The 23,082-nt window shown below is 37.3% G+C and overlaps 2 protein-coding genes across 2 annotated transcripts; one reads left to right on the top strand and one right to left on the bottom strand.

The window, feature by feature from the left end:
* Positions 1-6,703: 6,703 nt before the first annotated feature.
* Positions 6,704-13,089, bottom strand: LOC134819230 (uncharacterized). The gene is made up of 11 exons (XM_063829049.1): positions 12,909-13,089; positions 12,649-12,756; positions 12,271-12,416; positions 11,841-12,056; positions 11,295-11,551; positions 11,046-11,137; positions 10,574-10,718; positions 9,786-9,909; positions 9,300-9,366; positions 8,741-9,065; positions 6,704-8,499 (listed from the first exon to the last, which is right to left on the bottom strand). The coding sequence occupies exons 1-11, from the start codon at positions 13,038-13,040 to the stop codon at positions 8,366-8,368; spliced, it is 1,746 nt and encodes a 581-aa protein (XP_063685119.1). The 5' UTR covers positions 13,041-13,089; the 3' UTR covers positions 6,704-8,365.
* A 3,115-nt stretch (positions 13,090-16,204) lies between these two features.
* On the top strand, positions 16,205-22,986 carry LOC134820169 (uncharacterized). Its single transcript, XM_063830391.1, has 3 exons — positions 16,205-16,216; positions 20,494-21,374; positions 22,173-22,986. Exons 1-3 carry the CDS (start codon positions 16,205-16,207, stop codon positions 22,984-22,986), a joined length of 1,707 nt encoding a protein of 568 aa, XP_063686461.1.
* The last annotated feature ends 96 nt before the right edge of the window (positions 22,987-23,082 follow it).

Below are 23,082 nucleotides of genomic sequence, written 5' to 3' on the forward strand. Positions count from 1 at the left end.
TGAAAGTGCTTTGCGCTGATTGCAACTGAGCTCAACTACTGGAGAGTCAGAGTCACTGGAGGAATCAGAGTTGTTTCTCCTCCGTTTGGAAGAATGATATTCAGTATCTTCCATCTATATAACAAAAGCCAGTATCAGTCAATGAATTAACTTTTTTTCAATCATAGCACCTACTAAAAAAACATTCTGTATTTAAAACCAGACTCTGGGATTAGTCGACAATCTGCGTTGTAAGTTTGAATGTTACAATTTGCATGTCCCAAAAGGTTTCAAAATTGTCAGAAATTAAATTAGTCGTTGATTGCCTTGGTCTTACCTACGGCCAATGAACGAGGTTCTGTGGTTAAAAGAAACAAAATACAGTGATTTATCGGAGAGTTTGGGTAAAAAAAAAGCTGTAGTAATTTGGGTTTGAGGTAAATCAGGGTTCTTAAAATTCACATTGTATATGTGAAACTCAATTTGGGGGAAGGAAATGGCTGCGGCTGTTTGCGGTAAATCAAGAAGTTGTAAAACGAGGTTTTATTATACCTGGTGTGCTAAGATGTAATTAATAATTATTAGACAATTTCTGTGATTTTAATGTGACTACATCTTCACAGTTCATAATGAAGCAATGGAAATAAACTCTGAACTTTGCAAAAGCAAATTAGACAAAATATAACTTGCTGGGTTATGAAGGATGCCTCAAATTGAATCAGATCTCTAAATCAGAGTATTAAGATAAGTATAGAGAAATGGCCAACTTAGATAGGTAACAATAAAAAACGCCAAACAAAAGGCAGGAATAAATTGTCAAATAATAGAAGAAAAGTAGGAGGAACTGCTGAAAAGTAGGAAAAGTATGAAGGTCTGCTCTGGACAGCTTGAGTAAGATAACACCAGACCAGGGGGCACCATCTTAGGGGGGGGGGGGGCGCAAAATCGTCGTTTGAAGCAGTGTTGAATATTGGAGCAATTATATAATGTATATCTCCATCATAATATAGGCTAGTGTAAACATATATAATCAATAATACAAACAAATAGTATTATATTATTGGTAACTCGCTAGATTATAAATGTTATTTAAACACATATGTTTACGTCAATTATTACTAAAATTAATATTCTTTTTGCTTTAATATAATTACATGTCACATAATTGATTAGTTGAATGAAACGTGTGCTACAAATGCTACGCCTCACGCAGAACTGCGTACCGCTTAGTACTTCATGCTTGAGCGGTACTGCTGTTCAAAGATGCGCGCACTCAATTTAATCACAAATAACGAGCGCGCGGTTTTTGGAATTTCTCCATTAATATTATTCGATCTATTAATTAGATCGCAGTGCTCACGGCCTGTACTGCGTGAACGACAGAAATATGTTTTAAATTATTTTGCTTCTGAAATTTTGGCTCTAGTAATTAAGAAATGCGACATGTAATTGTAAGATAACAATTAAATAGATCCTGTGCGCGGCGCCTACAGCTGACCTACGAATTTCTGAACAATTGAAAATTGTGGCTGTGTGCGCGGCGTACTGTATATGTGTTTGAAATTGAAATTTGAATTTATTTATGAATATAACATTATGTATTGATTGTTTTGTGGTAAATAAAAATTTTTCTTTCCAAAAGAATGTGGGGCAATTTTGAAAAACTTAACTGAGAACTGTGCATTCTGCTTTAGAAACACACTTTTTTAGAGATTTTACCGGCATATCCTCTAAAATCACCTTGAATTTGTTCAATTTTAGGGAGGGGCGCCAAAAGGGGAGGGGGCAACAGGAGGGCGCATTTTCGGCGGAGGGGGGGGGGGGGGGCGCCAACATGAACAGGCATCTCAAATCATAGATAACTTTACAAACTACAGACAATAAAACAACATTTTTATTCTGCAATGCTGGTATGACACGCTGCTGCTAATAAATAATGCTTTCAATGAAAAGGTTGATTTAATTTACAGCATACAGAAGAAGTTTCGTTATCTACATATATATATTTCAAATGGAACAAGCATGGCCTAAAGTTAAATGCTTTAGAAATGAAATGTGCAGGTCGTGTAACAAGTAGCGGACACAATTCACAATTGCTTAGTTGTTCAGGCTTATTTGATGCTTTTAAAACACTCGTCTGTCAATCTAAATTGTTAGATGTATCATTTAGAAGTCAGAAGATACTCAATTCAGCATCTACGAACGAATTTAATCACAATGCAACTTCGTTTTCTGCGAATTTATTATCAGCTGATGCATACAGTGTGCTTGTAGGTGCAACGCCACATAATAAAAAGTTATTCTGCCGATTAAAGTAAGCCATTTCATGATAAGATAAGTTTGGAGGATAAACATTCGTAGATAAATATTTTAATGCAAATGAGCGCTCGATTCCTGAACAACGATTCAGGTGAAAGCCGCGCGTAATATTACTAGCAAAAAAATGCACAGAACATTTTCCTTTTATCATTTATCATTTATGACTTTATTTTTATTTTTATTTATCTTTACCTGTGGAGTGTGGACCTCAGGCTTTTTTGTTCATACACAAAATTGAAAATATGGAGAAATAACAGGCCAGGCACCGCAAAATACATTTATCAGGCCTAAGTGGATCTCAATACAAGTTTGACCATTGTTAATGGTTTGGCGCGCGCTACTTTGAAGTAATCCAGATGAGTAACATCCGTTGCAAAATACATAATAATAATATAGGTGACAAGGCAAGCTTTTATTAACTATTTTTGCAAATGTACTATGCATATGATATAATAGCTTTATACTTGTGGCTTGGCGCTGATATGACGCTTAATATTGCATAATAATTAAATAACCCTCAATTTTTTAGTTTATTGCCAATAACGGACGCTACTAATATACTTATACTATAATTGGCAGTGGAAGCAATTCCGATTTAATTAATCTCTCGACAGTCTTGATATTTGAAACAAATATTTTACGAGTATCACCCCTTAATGAATCCCGCGATTGACTACACTGTACAACTACTAGTAATCAGTAATTATGAATTTGGAATTGGTGTGCATTTTATTTAACGGGTGATACTCGTAAAATATCTGTTCCATATAGTCGACGAGTCCAACTCGGCGCGCGTCCTGGTAGGTTGTAAACCTACAACATTTTATTATCAGCATGCGCGCGTTATTCATGATGATTGAGTCAGCTAGTGATTCAATAAAATGTACGTACGTGCGCGCCGGTAGGGTGATCTGAATATTTGCCTTTAGATAATAAGACAAAACTAGTGATACAACCCTCCAGTTCTTCTCGATCATTCGTTAGGTTTGCATGTAGTGTAGCCTATTATCATGAATGATTTCCTATTGAAGTCGATCAGTGATCTATACATGCATTTTGCGGGATTATTACATGTTGAGCAATAATCGTAAATCGAGGTGTCAGGTTGAATCGTTGGCTCATGGCTGTCACTTATCTTGGGACAAAAATAGAAAACTAAGCCATATATCTGCCATACGTTATCAAAGATTAAAAATTAGGCTTTTATAATGTCTGGTAGCTTTGAGGTTACGAGTTACCCTAAAATTACTACTGTAAATTGTTCCTTTGTGCATTTCGAGCGCCTTATGTTGGTAAAATTTGAAATTTCGAGTTAACTGCCACATTAATGACTCACAGAGAAACGCGCATTGTCTTACATTTCATCCGAATTTTAACACTAACTTAATGACAAATAAAACAGTTATATGAATACCAATTTGAACTTTTTGTGAAATTAATCATAAAACATGATTTAAAATCTAAATTGAAAGAAATCGAGAATAAAACGAAATCTTACGACCAACAAAATTATGTCAATAACGGGCTAGGTAGTGATGCAATCTTTTGTTTTGACTCGTGGCAACGGTAAACCAATCAGCTTACAAAATAAACCGATCTGGCACACCATCACGAATCTAACCGATTATTTTCAGCTCCCAGTCGATATCAATTCTACTGATCTGGTAACTTGATTAATTTAATATCACGGAAACTCACAAACTAAAGTATTACGTAATCACTGAGGGGGAAGGAGGGGATTTCGAAATGACTACATTGATATTAATTCTACACATTGATGTCAGTTTTTAAAAAGGGAGGGGGTGTTAAAAGGGTCAACAAGTGATTACTTAATAGGTGAACGGCCCATAATTCGTCGTATACTTCATAATGACCTTTTATTCCAAAGGCTTGGAAACACCGAAATATAACTCAAGCAGACAAAAATAATCTGAAAACATTTTTGAAACGTTGCGTACATTAAATCAAAACAGTTAGAATGCAGTCCTTCAATATCTTTAAATACAGATCCTCATATTTAACTTCGGCGCAATCATTAATCCTTCCATTCCATATATTACGAGTATATTTTTAAATATCCTTCTTTGAGCAGCTGTTGTCTGCACAACGTTGCAACTTTGCGCAATTCGAAAGAATATGTTATTGCTGCAGGAACGCATATAACTTATAAGGCAATTTCTACTTAAGCTTTCTAATCCTCCTTAGAGTCTTTATTAATAGTATGCCAAAAGAATTCTAAAAATGTATTATATGTGTGAACACATGTCTCAACATTGATGTGTATTATTCTGTAAAAAGTACATTTCACCGTGTTGATATTTCAGTTTCCTGGAATGATACGGTAAATTCATTGAATTGCTGGAAAGCAGCTTTTCATTTGAGACTATTCTTAAGACCAATACATTAATTACGATTGTATTGAAGCAGTGCTGTATAAATACAGGAAGTCTATGGTTATAATTGTCCAGCGCAACAATTAGCGTGTGATATAATTAGGACAATTATTTTTGGAAATTCAACTAATTTATCCTTCATTGAAGTGTGTAGTGAGCGTTAACATTGGCAAGAAGAAAATGCGACATGCTATTTTCTTAAAACATTCAATGATTTGCCGGCAATTACCATACCACGATATGTTGTATTATGTATAAGCCAATTACTAAATTAATTACGAGATCAAAACCAAAATTTATTTTCTCAAAAATGGTGGTCAATTTTCAGATTATTTCTAGAGATATTTATTTATCTCACTAATTTTCCATTTACTGGTCTTATCATCTCAGCAGTGGGTATAACTGCGAGCGTAATTCTTGTTTTGACACAGTGTTACTTTGACAGACGTGTACAGTTACCTACTAGTGACCTATTTAAGTAAAACTGGTTACTTCTGGGATACTACTACTACTACTACTACTACTACTACTACTACTACTACTACTACAACTATGTCGGAACTAAGTCCGATCTATGCCAGATAACCCCTCCATATATCCCTGTCCCACATCAGGGTTCGCAGTTCCTCTTTAGAGTTTGTCCCAAATTCTTGGATAGTACCCTCTATATTCTATAACCCATCCTCTAACAGTAATTGGAGAATAACAGTAGAAATGTAGGAATGTAACTGAGAGATAATGAGATAACACAAAAACAGCTATCAGCCTGCTTATAACATTACACACAGTGACCAATACAGTAATTATTATTATTCTGTAATGGATATTACAGGAGAAACAATGATAAGCAGGGTAGGTATGACTGGTATGTTAAACTGTAGGGAGATCTAGCTTATTCAACTACATAAAATACGATGTAACGAATTTCTCGAATACACTACACAATCTATGTTAAATATTTATTCATTCCATCGTTTAAATAGCATAACTTTCACTTTTATTTTAAATTTCAAATCTTATCTTTGTATGCACAACTTAAAATCTTGATTCCGTCATAATGTGATCATAAAGACAATACATAAGATACATAAAATCTTCATGTCTAATATCACGCACGCAGATACAGTTAAAATACCGTTGCTATCAGGTATCAAGATTAATCGCGGCAAAAATATTTCTCATTCCTTAGCATAAGCGTGATTCAACGGTAAAAAGAGCGAGAAAATTCATCGCCGAATCGTGTTAACCTCTTAAACAACAACAACAAAAAATTTTCCCAATAAAAGTTATGTACATTAAAATAAGCATCTTACAAAAAGTGATGCATATTATTATAAATCTGGATCTTGATGGGAAAGTGATCCGTATTTGTTTTGACACGTGACAGTGATTCTGGGTTTTGACTGGTCAATGCTGAAAGCTGATTGGTTTAGGGCTCTCACGTGTCAGAACATATATGGTTCATGTTCCCACCAAAATCCAAATGTAATATTTAACACACGATATCATATTTCATACTAAACTATTTTAAGGCTCCAGTTTTAAAAATATTCTTTTACTTTGCATCGTACTCTCATTTTCTTGGTCTTTTAAATAAAATACCCAATGATTTATAATTTCAAACTAGTAAGGTATGCTATACTGGTCCCATCGAAATTAGGCTGAAACAAAGTTATCATTGACGTATGTTATATAAAGTTGTAAATAGCTTTTAAATAAGCTATTTAAATAATAATATAATAATAATAAAATTTCCATTTGTGCAAAGTATAGTAGAGTTATCTGTGTTACAAAATATGGACTTAGTTTTGACCGCATTTCACTGAGACCGGTAGCATGCCTTTAAGTTTAAAACTCTTTAAAAAGTCAAAAAAAGTTCGCTCTGTTAATAGTTAGCGTGCCGTGTTAGCGTGCCGTGTTAGTTAGCGTGCCGTGTTTAACGTGCCGTGTTTAGCTATATTTTACATTTATAAGCCCGTTTACAAGCAAGGTGGTAATCAACTATTTTTGTTGAAAATAAGCCAACTTATCTCGATAAACCAATTCACAATTAGTAAACTTATTGATAAACCAAATTATCACGCAAATTGACTTTGGTAGTTGCCTTTACTGACTCCCTATTGAAAAAAAAAGTAGGAAGGAAAATTTTAAGCAGTGAAGGTGTAAGATCATGGTCCAAATTTGTCCTATTTCCAGACTTAACATTTAATAAGCGGCCCTTTACAAACACTGAAACTGAAAGAGTGAAATCCATGTAAAATTAATCACATTACTTTCTATACAGTAAACAATAATTAACTGCTTGAGAAAGCTTGCACGTCGGTGTCTACATGGGTTTTAATCATTATTTTAATTTTGTCTGCTACTTTCACTCATTTTCCACCCATTCGGTCACCGATCCTTGAAACTTACTTATCAAAACAACGACTCCAACAAATTTTCAAGTTAAAAACGAAAAAACGAAATTCCCTACTTATATTCCTGTAGGAACTTATTTTGTTTTTTAAAAACAAATTATCATTAACAATCTAAAATCAATTTATTAGCGTTCACGTTCAATTGGAGGATCAAAATAATAATTAACATAAATCGATCTTGGTAACACTGGAAATTGGGATCATCAAAACAATGATATTTTACGCTGCTTTGAAACTTTTCAAATGTGCTTCACTTAACCCTACATTCAGAGTTCAGACAGCTGGATATTCAAAAAGTACAGTTATTATCCCAGATTCCGTTACTAATACGTTTATAATTACCAATACCCATGAAGACTCCAATGTATCTTACCTGGCACCGTGTAATTTAGTAACATACTAGGCATGATACTCCCGAGATATTTAAAATAGTTTCAAGTTTGTGCTATTCATTAAGCGAGAAGACACAGCCGTATGTGCTGTGGATTTAACTTGTTTAAAACATTTAGCATTGAATGTAGCGGAGAAGATTATACTACGTTTTGAATTTTTGCTTAGGTTAAATTATACTTTAAAAACTTTTTTCATTAGTTACATAAAAAAGTTAAATTAAACTAACGAGCATTCCACTAATCGTAATTCGTATATATGAAATTCCTTTAACTTGTAACATCAGTTATCTCGAAGGTTTGAGAAATTTTCAAATACTGAATTTCTTATTCATAATTCTAAATACATGACTATAGGCATCTCCTTTAAAAATACAGCTTTTTAATCGACGACAAGGATCGACCGGGACCAGGTTTTTGACCGGCATTCCGATAGATCCTTGAAGACAATTTTGTTGATTTCAAACATCTACAACAATCACTTAGAATCTGTAAGATCAATGAAAATTAACATACCATTACATTGTGCAAAATATATGGAAATCACAATAAATCATACGTCAGTGAAAGAGACATGAAAATTTATAAACAAACATAATTTGCTTCATCGGCTCAAACCGAGTTTATTAATGGATAGTCACGAAATTAATTGAACCCAGCAACATGGACTGGTCATTTAGCTATGCTGCACGGATGTCAATACTGGACAACCATACCAATATCAAAATAGTATCAAAACATTCCACTATGAGAAAAACAGAACCAATCAGTGATCACTGGACAGCTTCCATTACTTCCCACGAAAATAGTACGAACACATCCAATAAATATTAGCGAGTGAAACTTAATTTACAAACCCAAACTTGCATTATCTGCTTCCAATCAACTTCTTCTGAAAGACATTGAATAACATTCCAGCGAATTTATCGTCCTCCTCAATTGATGATATCAACATTTGTTTAAACTGTGTCAAGTCCATGTCCAACTTAGCTGTAGGTCCTTCTGAAATAAAGTTTATACAGAATACTTCAATTAGTGTGGTATTCAGTGTTTACTGGAAAAACCTCTTAATTTTGTGTTCGTACGTGATAAAGACCCTTTATAGTTGATGACGCCAAGATCGGTGGGCTGCGTTAGTGTGCTTTTTGGAATAAGCATGCAGATTTATTTTAAAGCATACCACAAAAGAATATTTGGGATATTTTTGATAAGTAAATTTCAACACAATTAACAGAAAACTTACCGTCTTTATTTCTCTTCTCAAACAACATTCGTTTAGTCGGAGTAGCGGCACCCTTGCTCATCTTATGGGCTTGTTCAGGACCAGTCACTCTTGTAAAATCAAGCGGAGACATCAGCAATTTAGCTGAATCAGACATTGACAGAGACGAAGCTACACGGGACACTGCAGAGGTAGCTTCAGGAATGGATGCACGAGAGGGGGTGTCGAGGGAGAGAGACGGCTGTGGAGGGAGGGCTGAGGACAGTTTGATGGAGAGGGGCTGAGAGGGCTCAGAGTTAGAGGAGCGAGGAGATTGAGACTCTGCGTCACCTTCACCACTGGACAACTGTAAGGGTAGGGAGGTGGTTAAATGGACATTTGCCAAATATTCTACTGTCTACACTTCAAAGTACTCAGTGTAAAGTTTTAATATGTAACGTCATGACTCATGAAATCGAGCTTATTATCATACAAAGTTGGCTAAATGACAAATAAATCCTAATTAGCTCTATAAGATAATATCATAACATAATGAGTTAGAGCTATTAATAACAAAGAATTTTGATAATATAATACTTACAACAATTTCTTCAGCACTTGAGGACGAACTTCCCTCGATACTATAACAACTTAGAGGTCTTCCATTCCTGCAAAGATTTAAGGTCATATATCCGGCATCTCATGCCGCTTATCCGGCATCTCATGCCGCTTATCCGGGTAATTTAGAACCGTACCATGGGATGGCACATATTTACGACCCAGTTTCGTTTCCGTCAACGTAGTCAGATACAAAAACACAGACCCTATTAAGCGGGGAGGGGTTAATTAACAACTTTAACTCAGGGAGGTACCGAGTATCAGGGAGGTACCGAGTATCACTGAGCTTTAAAGTACCTTCGTAGTGCAATCGGGATGAGGAAGCGCCAAACGCCATCATGTAATTACTAACTTTAAATACTAAAGTAGACGCTCAATTTGCAAAAAGTTGAACTTAGTCACCAAACTTCTCGGAACTTATTTTAAAACACAGATAATTAGCTGGTTAGAATAAGTAGATTACACTCACGGTGTTGCTTGAACACTATTGATGAGATCTTGAAAAGAAATAGGAATACTTTTAACGTCTTTTAACGGTTCTTTTGCTAGTGAGAGATCAGTAATAGCTTCTGAGCTACGGCTCTTGCGTAGACCTACAAACAATTATCAGTTAGTGGCGATAATCTACACAGGAAAAATACGAATAACATGAACAGAATGTTTAAAAGCATACGAAACGGAAGCTGAAGGAATGCCATAAAAAAGTATATTTAACATGTTAAGGCCACGGGGGGGGGGGGGGGGGGGGGGGGGGGGGGGGAGGTCCCCCCAGATCAGAGCGCCTAGTTTGTCGTAAAATTGAGGTTAACTATTGCCTTCTCCTAGAGCTTTCATCCGTTTTATCTCAAATTTGGAACATATGTTCCTGAGATAGCCACAATTAGTTACAATGCAGCGATTTTTAAAATTTTGCTCCTATCTCTTTTTATGACGTTAACTGTTGACAATTTTAAGACGCCCACCCATGGTTAACCTCATATCTCAGCTTTGGAAAATTGTATTTGAAGTTTTCATTTACAATAGAATTACAGGTAAACCTCAAAATTTTATGCGCGATATCTACAGATGCAGAAACTTTTTTTACGGTGGGGACAAAAGCATTCGAAAATTTAGATCGAGCTGTACAACATATCTCAAAATCTCAAAATTGACCTCGGACCCCCCCCCCCCCCTGTGGCCTTAGCACCTAAACAACTTTCAACCACTTGTTTAATCTGTTTTAGGGTTCATTAATCTCAATTCACAAGAGAAGCTTACCTTCAAGATCGGGTACAATGTTAGACTCTCTCGTGTTATCAGGATGTTCAGAATTTGATCTCTTCATTATCGTAACTGATTTGTTGACAGTTGGTATTGGGAGTAGATCAGGAGATTTCCTAGTTTCTCTAGTATCTGATATTACCTAAAATAACGGATGATTTATTGAATATTGGTAATACAGGTCTCAATTTAAAATGGATAATGGATGATCTCCTTATGGTTTAACGAATTTAAGTTGCAAAAAGAGAAAATTATAGGGACTTAGGAGTTAGGGTGCGTATAGTTACAACATACTCTATTTTCGTAATTCAGATCATAATATTAGGTAATGGGTAACATGATACGATAACATCGATCATACTGTATGACCGTATCATACGAAAATACAACAGACCTCTAGATCCAATAAAATCATAACTTAATTAACATTATTACTTAATTAATTAATCATTTAAAAATCATGACTAACCTCAACCTCCTGATCACTTATACTTGATTTTGAGTAGCGCTTGTGCGCTTCAGAGAACATGCTGAACAGATTATTTCCTTCTTTCTTCTGGCCTGTAAATACGATTGGAATTTAGAGTGTGCTTATAGAATATTATTTTGTAGAGCAATGACAAGGAAATTAGTGCATCTTCGTGTGCCGGTACAATCATAATGAAAGTACCTATCAAATAACTTGATGTGCCTAAATTCTGAATAATTTTCTACGCACCAGAAACTTTTAGACAATTATCACCATTTCCGCCGTGTTTCTCGGGGTTCTGATGTTTAACATGCGGTCTGTGGCCCTGGTGACCATTTCCGGGACCACTCCTGTGACCAGGGTTGAGACCAGGGTTGTGACTAATGTTGTGACCAGGGTTGAGACCAGGGTTGTGACTAATGTTGTGACTATTTCTATATCCTCCACCTCCTCGTCCCTCGTCTCCGCTCTTGAAATTGTTGTTCGTCCTGTAGTCGTGCTCGTGCCTGAAGCAATTAATTTAAATAAATCAGAGAGAATAATTCCTCCATCCTCTCAGCCGAAGTTCGCAAAAAGATCGTACTTGATATATAGTTTTCCTCATAAAATAAAGGTACAACTGTTTATCTTCCCGTCCGAGGCCTCGCTTGGTACACGAACACGGCATACTTGTGATACGGAAACTTATACCAAATTCTATCAGTAAAGATTTAATCTGGTTTCTGATATAATCAAGATAGCTATCATGCTTTGCATGCTGCATATTTAAAATATTATAAAACACCAGTACTATACCTGTAACTGTTGTTCCGATGATCGTGCTCGTCGTGCTGCTGGAATGTTCTAGAAGCGTTGTTTCTCTTCTTGTTATGCTGGTAAGGTGGGGAGGTGGCTGGAGAACAGTTGAGATCTGGTGAGGCAGACTGTCTGACTCGATCTTTTGATTTCTCGAACATTTGAAGGATGTTTCCGGAGCCTTCCGTTGGACTTTCGTTTCTTAATCTTAGTAATCTGGGGATACCAAATATAGTAGAATTAACTTGACTTACTAATGGAAGTTTACTTCAAAGTTATACTGACAGCAACAATTTGTGGTTCAATCATAGCTATGTTATCAACTCTACACTCTACAGCATTAACCTCATGTAACACGCGAGATCAAGTAAAATACTAGAACTCAGAAGAGAGAAAGTAAATAACTAAATAAGTAATGGGTATTGTTTACCTGTGCAGCAGAGTAGATATCCTGATGCAGCCAGCATCGTCCTCAAACCAAATACTTTTGATGCCAGTGTCGCAGGCACCACTTATACAAGTTTTGTAAAGTAGATATAGGTCACATCGCTGGAATTCCAGACCGTCCACTAAGAGCTGAAAGTAAAATATATCATTATTTTAATAATTTTGATAAATCATTTAATAATAGGTATTTATAAATTTAATGTTCCATGAATTGATTATAACTTAGGAGGAGTTATTGCATACACCAAAATATCAGATTTTCACAGTAACTTAACTTACAAAAACTTCTTTTTATGTGATTCTTCAATATTAAAGTAAACATAAACCATTGTTACAAAAGGCCTGACGCGGATTAACATACCTCAATGACATTATCTGACAAGCTTTTCCTGTTCAAAATGGTAAACCCGTAAAAGGGTGGCTCGGAGCGACTGAACACAAATATAGAACCGTGTATATCTTGCTTGTGCTGGAGGAGTTACTAGCGTAAGTTATAAATACATTGGTAAAGCGAATAAAATACAACTTTTTGGATCACCTACATCATGAGATTGACCCCCCCCCCCCCCCGGCCCCAGGGGTATTATAGTTATACATACTTAAATAAGAGTCAAAACTAACCCAAGCTTTTCCGTCGAATCTGTAAAACGCAACATTATCCGTCTTATCCAAAATATGCGTTATGTTACTATCAATCTTTCTAATACTCGCAAGGTCAATTCTCCGTTCCTCCTCTTGGAAGATTTTATCCATTGCAAATGCTTTTCCGTTAATTTGCTATGTAAAGTGATTTCATTTAGTTTAAAACTAAAGTTCACCATTATTGTAAATAAATCACGCTATATAGCAAGGAAGGACCTTTCAAAACAATATCACTACGTTAGAAAATTCATAAGTTTCATTCTTTGTTTTACAAAATGCAATATTGAGAAATTTCGTGAGAAGAGATCAATAGATAAACAAAAATAAACAACTCCGCAGTAAAGCCAAAGTACCAATTGAATACTTTACAGAATTGTAACATTAATATAATACACCTCCTACAATCACAATCCTAATTTATGGGCATTCATTTATTTTGAACTGGGGTATACCTAAAGGAATAAGCCTCGTTATTCTATGTATGTGTATTTTAAAAGCAGGCATTGAAAATTAAAATTCATCAATTCTTTCGATTGAATTCTAGCTGATAATAACATCATGTACTAAGATAATATTAACAGTTCATAAATTCTGAAACACGCAAACCGTTCAAGAATAAAGGAATTTTTCAATTTGTATCTGGAGCATAAGACAGATTATTCTCATCTGATTCCGCTAACTCAACAGGGGATTTACAATTAAACTTGGCAGCCTCTTTCTTTAAAATCTCCTTGATAGCATTGTAACAAGCTATCTTCCTGACTTCTTTTTTGCTTTTCTGTCCCTCCGAATGACTGTAAGTGCCCCAGGGAGTTGTAATTGTAATAACATGTGACCCCCCAATATACTGACTATACTGTTCAGGGTGAGGTTTATTTGCAGTTACACACAGTTCAAGAAGAGCTGCAGAAGCGTTCTTCCCATTGATTGGTTTAATCATCCAGTCAGCACCAGTAAGAAGTTGGGCATGTCTGGAGACAGTGGGGGTGCTGGTGTTAGCGGGTTTCACCACGTCGTAACTTCTGCCTGAAGTTTCTGTGGGATTTGCTACATCTAACACAGGTGGACTGATGTAAGGCTCAATTATGAAATCTGGTGGTTCAAGAACATTTGTTAGTTGACCTCCGCTGTAGAAATGTTTGTACAACATTTTATTACCAGCAGCGGTTTTGTTGGACGGGATAAATATGCAACGTAGAAAGCAAGATTCTTCTGCTTCTGCAGGCGGTTCCACACCCTTGTGCTCTGATTCAATCCTCAGGATTTCTTTTATAGCCTGATAAGCACATTCTGATTTGGCCTGTTTTTTACTTTTGGTCGCTTTAAACGGAGTGAAACACCCCCAATTTGTGGCCACATTCCATTTGAAAATACCATTGTCCTCTGAAACAAGTTTGAAAACTGGAGTTGGAAGCCCAAGAGCCTGATGCATTTCACTAAGACCACATACTGGGTTCTTCGTATTAACTATTTTGCAGATCCAATTGGGCCCTTCATTTTTGGCAAGACCCTCTGGTTTCTTCTTCACAAACTCCCGTTCATTCATTAGACCTTTCCTATCAATCTTAACTGTTATTTCAATTGGGGCGAGACTGCCAGCTCCAGTCGTTCCGAGTGGTTTACCTTCTCTCCAACCAAATTTCCTCATGATAAATTTCCCATAATTTTCTCTCAATGGTTTCAAGTTCATGAACATATCGGGTCTAGCAAAAGTTCTGATATCATCTGAATCAAGCTCTTCCCTGGACATTGGCTCAATCAAGCTTGCCCTGTGAACAATCCAGGGCCATCGTACCCCGTTTTACGTCTAGCATTATCAGCTTCACTCAGTAGAGCCGAATTTCTGTCATCTTGATACATGTGGTACTCCATCATTGCAGCAGTTAGCTGAGATTGCGCCTGGGGGTCTCGTGGATTAGCTTCAATTTTAGCTTTAGCCATAGCCATTCTAGCCATAACTTCAGGAGGAATGGGTACTCTCTTAGGAACAAATCCTTCAGTTTCTTTCTTGTGATGAGTACCACAAGAAACTGGGAAAGCTACTTTTGGCGAAACATGTTCTTGTTTTTTAAGTTCTTTTCTGGTAGTTTGCGTCTTTTCCCAGGATGTTGCAGATTTAAATTACACTGCATTCCTTCAATTGTTGGCGGTAAAGGAGCTGATGGGCTGAGGAGGCCCGGGAGGGTATTGATACCCATTAACATTTGTATTAGTAGCAGGGAAGTTATATCCATAACTTTGACTGTAATTATAGTATCCCGGATTCTGATTATAATTCTGATTGTAACCAGGCTGTCCTTGGAAACCTGTGCTGGGATGTTGAACATACTGACTAGATTGATAATCGTATTGAGCAGCTGAATTGTAAGACCCATTGTAACCATTATAGCTGGCATCATATTGAGTGTTGTAGTTACAGTTTGTAGCTTGAGGATAGCCTTGTTGGTGGTAGTTTGCCATCTGGACCACTACACCTCCAGGTACCTGTAATACAAAGTTGATCATGCATTTTTCAAATTAGTGAAAGTCACCTCGAGGAATTTATTGCACAATAGGTATCATATTGGAAAAAATGTTTCAATATGCCTGCAGATAGCATTAAATTTGGTGCAAAAAAATTATAACAAATTCAGACTGACAGAGTATTGATCTAGTAAGTAGTATGTTATGCTAGGGAAAAAAAGAAGTTAAAATGTCTTCGATTGTAAGAAATGTTATCTTGGCTGTACCAAATTTATAACTATAGGGTAATAAATAACACACAATCAAAAAATCATTTACAGAACTCTAAAAAGCTTTCTTAATATTAAGATGAGGAGCAAGATCATTCTCAGCAGAATCTGGCCCAGTTCTTTTCCTTTTAACAAAACCTATATTAACAGTTGGTAACTCCACACCTACTTTCTTGTCTGCTCCATTATCTGGTTCACTCTCCTCAACAATTGATACACTATCACTGTTAAGAAGTTTTAATTTTCCATCTTCCTCTTCAATCAAATGTTGGCTTTCGGGCGCTTGCAACACTGCCTGTTGTCGTTTTTGTTCTAACAACAAAGTTTGTCTATCTAATGTTCTGGTTAACTCATAAAACAGTGATGCCGGAGGAATGAGCCTGTTCAGTGTCTCCTCGGCAGACAGCAGCCCAAATTCTGAGTACACCCTAGGATGTTGCAACACAACAGTATTCATGAAACAAGCAATCAAATTAGCGGACATCATGTACAACAAAATATCTGATGGCAGGGAGGACAGTAAGCTAAAACCGACTGCAAGCAATGGGGATAGAGGTAAGATGTGGTTTAGTTTTAATTCAGGTAGGGGAAACAGCCAATGCATCGGATGTAGATATAGATTAAGGATTCCAGTTGCTACACACAAAGCAGGGAGGATCAAGTATGGATCATAAAGAGTGAGATCTGAACACCAAGGTAATCCACCAGTGGTTAGAGGAACATATTGTATCCTATTTAACCAGTGGAGTCCACAAAGAACGCTCACATGCATTCCTGCAATCCAGTACATTGGGATGTATGTTAAATGGCCATACATGTTCCCTGTGAACCTATTAGTTTCATCAATACACAGCCCCTCCCGGTAGATAGTGAATCTTCGTTCCATGTTTGCCATCTTTAAAGCGTGAGCTTCACCTTTTGTTACCAGATTGTTGAAATATGTCAGAACAAAATGTGTGAGTTGTCTGGGACTTGTAACAAAGAAACGCTGTATCCTCCGTAAATTGTAGATATTGAAACCGATAAGAGGTAGCTTCAGGATAACACCACCTGCAATGATAGTGCTCCACCATGGCATTCCAGAGGACATTTGAAGATTGTCTAACAAAGTGGCTGCAATGTCTGAGGGCCAATAATGAAAAGGCCACATAAAAGTCAAATCAGGCAACTTTTCACATCCTTTTATCAAAACCTCTCCTGAACCAACTGACTGATGAATATTTCTTGTGAGCACGCAGGGTTTCTGAAACTTGTGATTAAGATTGGAGGTTTTAGAGGGTAAGTGTAGAGAACATGATATGATAGTTGGATATCCCCTCCGTAAAGCCAAAGCAGCTTGCATCTTTTCAAACTCTCATGTCACCTGCTATAATGTACAGTTACATAATATAAATTATATTAAAATCTGGTCTCGTGACTCAGAAAAAAAAGTTGTTCTAATAATTTTGTGGTTCATCTACAATTTAATTTATGGCAATGAACCGAATGAACACATACATATTTTGGTCAGAAAGTTCTATAGATGTAAAAATAAATTAAGAAATAACTGATAATAAATTATAAGCAATTTATGTAACAAATTGGGAATAATCTTGTAACTGTTAAGTTGTAAGAGGTAGAATAACCACTGCATGCTTCCAACATCACAATAAACGATTCTCATTAGCCTTTTCCAATTCTTCATTTTGATTGGAATTCATTGAGTTCATTTCCTTTATTAACTTGAGTTCTTCTTTCTTTATAGCCAACAGCTCTGTTCTAGTTGCCTCTATTTGATTCCCGATTAAAACTAATGAAGGAGAATGTTTTAAGAGAGGTTCAAACACTTGTATTTTACTCTCCAGTCCATGATATTCTCTGATAACAGGTTTGCGGAGAAGAAGTTGAATAATCAAACCAACAAAATTTGCTGAAATCCAGTATACGAGGACAGCTGAAGAAAACCAAAGTTGGGACATAGCTAAAATAACGAGTGGAGGAGCAAATTGAAGCCCATAAATCGGTTTTGGCAGAAGTAGTCCAAAAGGGTGAAACCTAGTATTGGCAATTATTAAGATAGAGTTTAACACTGGTAAGATGCAATATGGATCAGGTTCTGCGAGGTTGGGAAACCAGAATATTCCACCTGTCATAAGAGGCTCATATGTTAAGTTTGTTAAATACGATAATCCTAGAACTGCTACTAATGGAGTGAGTATAGTTGCATAAATTGGAACTAAATTAGGGTACAGAGCTAAGTTAAGTTCTGTACAGGTTGCAGCTCTTGCCATGTAAGCCAGCTTTATCCCCTCCTCAGAGCCGCTTTTGATGACATTCTCAAAATATGTCTTTAAAAAATGTGCAATCTGAATAGGTGATGCTTTCACATGCTCTTGAAATTCTTTCCTCCACCAAATGTGGAATGGATACATGCTCAGCTTTGTTAAAGCAGCAATCACACCAATTGAAGCCAACCAAGATATGCCTGTCATTGCTTGAAAGTTATCAAATGTATGAGCGATGACAGTCGTAGGCCAAGCATTGAACATTGACAACTCAGGGAGAGTCGTAACAACATTTACAAGCAGGTCAGGCACATCATCAACCATGAACTCCTCCATTTCTGGAAATGTACCAAAATTATCAAGGCCCCCTTCTTTGCTGAAACCTGATCCAAATTTGTTCAGCACTCCTCTTTCAATAAGTTTTTCATTCATCACAATAGTCCTCACAGAGATTACATTAGGAATCATGATGTTCACCGCAGCGGCTGGAGCTATCATTCTGAGCTTAGATGAAGGATGGCGAGGACATATTGATAGATGATACTGCTTAGTGTTGATGGGAGGTTTCTTGCTGTAAAAATTTCGACATAAAGTAGCCATTGGCCTGAAAGAAATGATCTAATTAATTATATTGTGGGAAAAATAAGAAATATAAAACAGGTTTTCATATCATAACAAGCGAACTGGTCTTATTCAAACGTGGAACAAGGCATTATAAACTAACGATTTATAAAATTTAAACATTTAGAATACATTAGTCAGTTAATGAAATATTTTTAGAATAACTTTAATTACTTTTGCTTTGGAATTTTATTTTATTTTTGAATTCATTGGTTAAGGCTCAGCGCCGTTATAATGATAAGTGGCTAGCACCGCGCTGATAGACGTTTGACTTAATACTTGGACTCCAAGCAATTATAAATTGCACTAGTTATACTTCACGACAATCGCTTGTAGAACACAGGAGGTGACCGGGACATGATTTCAGGCCTGACCGGGACCGGGATACAAAATGTGACTTGACCGGGACCGGGACCGGGGCCGGGACTGAGAATATCAACATCACATAAAAACTTTCAATACTTGGGGGCAAAATGTTGGAATAATGGATAACTAAGTATCTTCTAATTCTTTTAAAGAGGGTTCGCACAGTGGTAGTTTTATAAACCACTTTTAATTTATTGACCTATTATACCTAGTGGTAGTTTTATAGACCACATTTAATTTATTTACTTATTATACTTAGTATTTATTTTTGGTGACTGTATCACCCAGTTTTAACATTTGATAATTGTACAGTTTATTGACGACACATTGACTGAATGTTCTTTTATATTCTAATTTATATTCTAGATATTTTATTTATTTTTCAACAGACGACAACTTCCTGTTTTTTCTTCTATATTAGTTACTCATATCTCTTTTACAGACTTTTTTACAAGGACATTGACAGATGATACTCACATTAGGCATTCATTATTGCATCTAAATTATTTCACTTGCATTAGGTTTAGAAATTTATTCTCTGGTTAACAGATTTCAAATGTGTTTAATTAATTTGTAGTATGACAGTAAGGTATATAAGAAGTTATTTAATTTTGCTTGGGCTATTATATTGACTATTGAGGTTTAATTTTGATATGGAATTTGAATTCTATATAAATTTACACTATGTGGTTGGGGCATTTTGCATAGTAAATATGGTTACTACTCCTATATATATCATATTATTTGATTGGTATTCGATTTCTGATTATTTCTCCCTGAATATGATTATTATATCTCAATTTGGCTTTAGGTAGGGTGCCCCGCTAAAAGAACTGGATTCTTCCAGGAAGCATCCCGTGCACAGACCTTGGTCTACATATATATTAAATTATTAACCATTCATTCTGTATGTGCACGAAAATTTATTTCAATCAATTTACCGGGACCGGGATGAAAAATGTGACTTGACCGGGACCGGGACCGGGACTGGGATAGCTCAAAATTGCCAATCCCGGTACCGGGATTCCCAGTACCAGGAATTCCGGTCGATTACAGGTTAATTCATGATCATAATTTATTACTCAAACTTGTTTAGCAATTTTAAACATTGTTGTATTTGGCTCAGAGGATGTTTAAAGATGAAATTCACAATGAATGAAAGGAAAAACTTAAAATCAGAGTGAATGAAATTATGTAAAAGATCCCGGTCAAAATCCCGGCAAATTTGAGTGATTGACCGGGACCAGGACCGGGACCAAGAATCCTGAATTAACCGGGACCGGGATCATAAATAAATAAATCAGCATTTGACCGGGACCGGGACCGGGATAGCTCAAAATTGCCAATCCCGGTCACCTCCTGGTAGAACAGGGGTTCCAGAAAACCCACCTCCCGATACACGATACTCCTGAAACTTGAAACATTTTTTGCAGTCGATTTGATCAACGTCTCAGACACCCTGCAAATTTTCATAACTCTTCACTCAATCTTAACGATGGTTGTTAAGGCACCTGCATATGGCGAATTTGGGTTTTTTACCGAATTTCGTATAATATATGGTATGAGCTAGGCCTGTTCCAGGGAGACCCACTGTCCGTGATCCTGTTCCTTATAGTATTCAACATCCTACTGGAACTTCTAGCTGTACTGTGCAGTCAACTTGGGTATGAGCCAAGCTTCAGTGATAGCAAGACCTCGAAGAAAGCATTTGCTGATGACCTAACCCTGTTGTCGAAGAGCGAGAAGGAGATGAAGAAGATGTTGAAGGTAGTAGAAGAGTTCCTGGACTGGTCGAAGAAAATGAAGGCTAAACCATCAAACGCGAAGTGCCTGTCTATGTCTATGAAGTGTACTGGAGGAAAGTACAATACCTATGATGCAGAGTTTGTACTAAGCGAACAACAGGTGCCGTCCATTATCCAAGCACCAATGAAGTTCCTAGGAATGTACATGTATGTAGATCTTGAGGTGAAGGAAATTCGGTCCATGATTAAGAAGAAGTTAGAAGACCTTTTGGAAACAACGTCTAATGATGAAATCACCGGTCCAATGAAGGCGTGGGTGTATAACCACCTCATCATTAGTAAGATGTCATGGGGGTTTACTGTTTATAACCTACCCATCACATTTGTGAGAGAGCTTGAGGCACTGTGTAACAGATACCTTAAGAAGTGGCTAGGGATTGCGCATCCTTGTACCACCACCGTCCTCTACAGGAGTAGAGACCAGAAAGGATTGCAGCTGAAAAACATCTGCACTGAGTACAAAGTCATCCAACTTATTAAGGGACACCAACTTTGTAACTCAAGTGACCCCTACATCAAAAAAGTGTACTCTAACCATAAGGCTATTGCAGACACACAGAAGATGTGGTCTTATCCCAAAGAGCTGAAAGACCGTCAGCGCCAACTTTACTTCCAAGAGTTAGTTGGAAAACCTGCAGTTGGTACAACTGGCCTCAGGTATGGGACAAGATATGAGGACACATCAGAGAGGAAACTGCTAACCAACATGCAGGCACGTAGCCAGGGGGGGGGGGCTAGGGGGGCGGCAGCCCCCCCCCGGAAAAAATCGAACCCCAGAAAAAAGATAAGCCCCCTAGTCCCCATGGTCGCCTGGTAACTGGGCTGTGTTTATGACTGCAGTCAGTCAAAGATTTGAACTGTGGATTAGTAAATATATGTCATTAAATCCAAGCAAACATTCTAGAAGACTTCTATAATTATAGTCAATAGTGTCCCCTAGACCGTAGGAAATGTAAAAATCTTAAGACGATGAGGCCTGAGTAAGTCGTAAATTCTGATTGGAGAATGCAGATTGCTGTTGTGAAGTTACCAAATTTACGTGAGTACTTGATTCTTTTCAATCCCAGTTTATTGCTGTCCTACAAATTTCTTTAATGCCAAATGTCGTATAAAACACCCTGTTTCGCAAAAAATTTCCGGGGGGCTGCGCCCCCCTAGCCCCCGCCAAGGGGCTCCGCCCCTGGACCCCGCTGGGGGCTGCGCCCCCAGACCCCTGCCACAGCTTGCTCGCTTCGCTCGCTGCGCAGCTTGATTGGACGCGTCGGCTCGCTTCGCTCGCCGACAGCCCCCCTCAAAGAAAAATCCTGGCTACGTCCCTGCCAACATGGTGAGGACCTTTGATGAAGAGACACTTATTTGTTCACTTTTTGACAAAAAGCGGCAAAACCTCTTCCTCACATGGGAAAATACAATGACATTTGACACTACGTGGAATAACCTGATCTATCAACTTAGTCCGGAACTGTTAAAGTTTCATGTCAATGCTATCCATGACACTGCGTCAACACCTAGCAACCTAAAGCTTTGGAATAAAGCCGTTTCAGGAAACTGTAAACTCTGCAGCAAACAAGGGACACTCAATCATATCCTCACGTTCTGCAAGGTTGCACTGAGACAGGGACGTTTCAACTGGCGCCATGATCAGGTCCTACGTGAAATCATGAAGACTGTTTCATCACAGATTGAAGAGTTTAATTCCGACATCGCCAAGGAATCGAAGAGGGCACCGTCGGTCTTCCACAAGGCAGGCAATAAGCGCGAGAAGGTTACCTTAGCTGACCCAACTCATCATCAGACCAAAAGATATTTCTTTTCAGATGCCAACGACTGGAAGATAATATTTGATGAGGATGAGAGACAGAGGAACTTCCCGCAGCACATTGCAGCTACACCACTAAGACCTGATGTAGTGATCTATTCAGATAAAGCAAAGAAGGTTTATCTAATGGAGCTGACCTGTGGAAATGAGCAGAACTTTGCTGATCAAGAGAAGCGAAAGATGAAGAGATATCAGCAGCTGACAGAAGAGATAGAAGCCAACGGATGGGCTTGCAAGCTCCAGACAGTAGAAGTGGGAGCTCGAGGCATTTACAACTATAGCCTCCCAACCTTTATGAACCACCTGAACGTAAACAACAAAGAGAAGAAGAAGGCCTGCATGAAGATCGCTGAGATCAGCCTGAGGGCATCGTATACCATCTATTTGTCCAGAAACAATACCATATGGACAGATGATTGGGAGTTAGTCAAGAGACCAGTAATAGCATAGTAGGAGCGTAGAATGTTTGGGCCCAGAAAAACATGTTTAATACCGCTATGAACCCGTCATAAGCTGGGGACTACTATGAAAATGATGATGCTGTGT

The sequence above is a fragment of the Bolinopsis microptera genome, chromosome 8, assembly GCF_026151205.1.
Source record: "Bolinopsis microptera isolate Bmic1 chromosome 8, MBARI_Bmic_1.0, whole genome shotgun sequence".
NCBI lineage: Eukaryota > Metazoa > Ctenophora > Tentaculata > Lobata > Bolinopsidae > Bolinopsis > Bolinopsis microptera.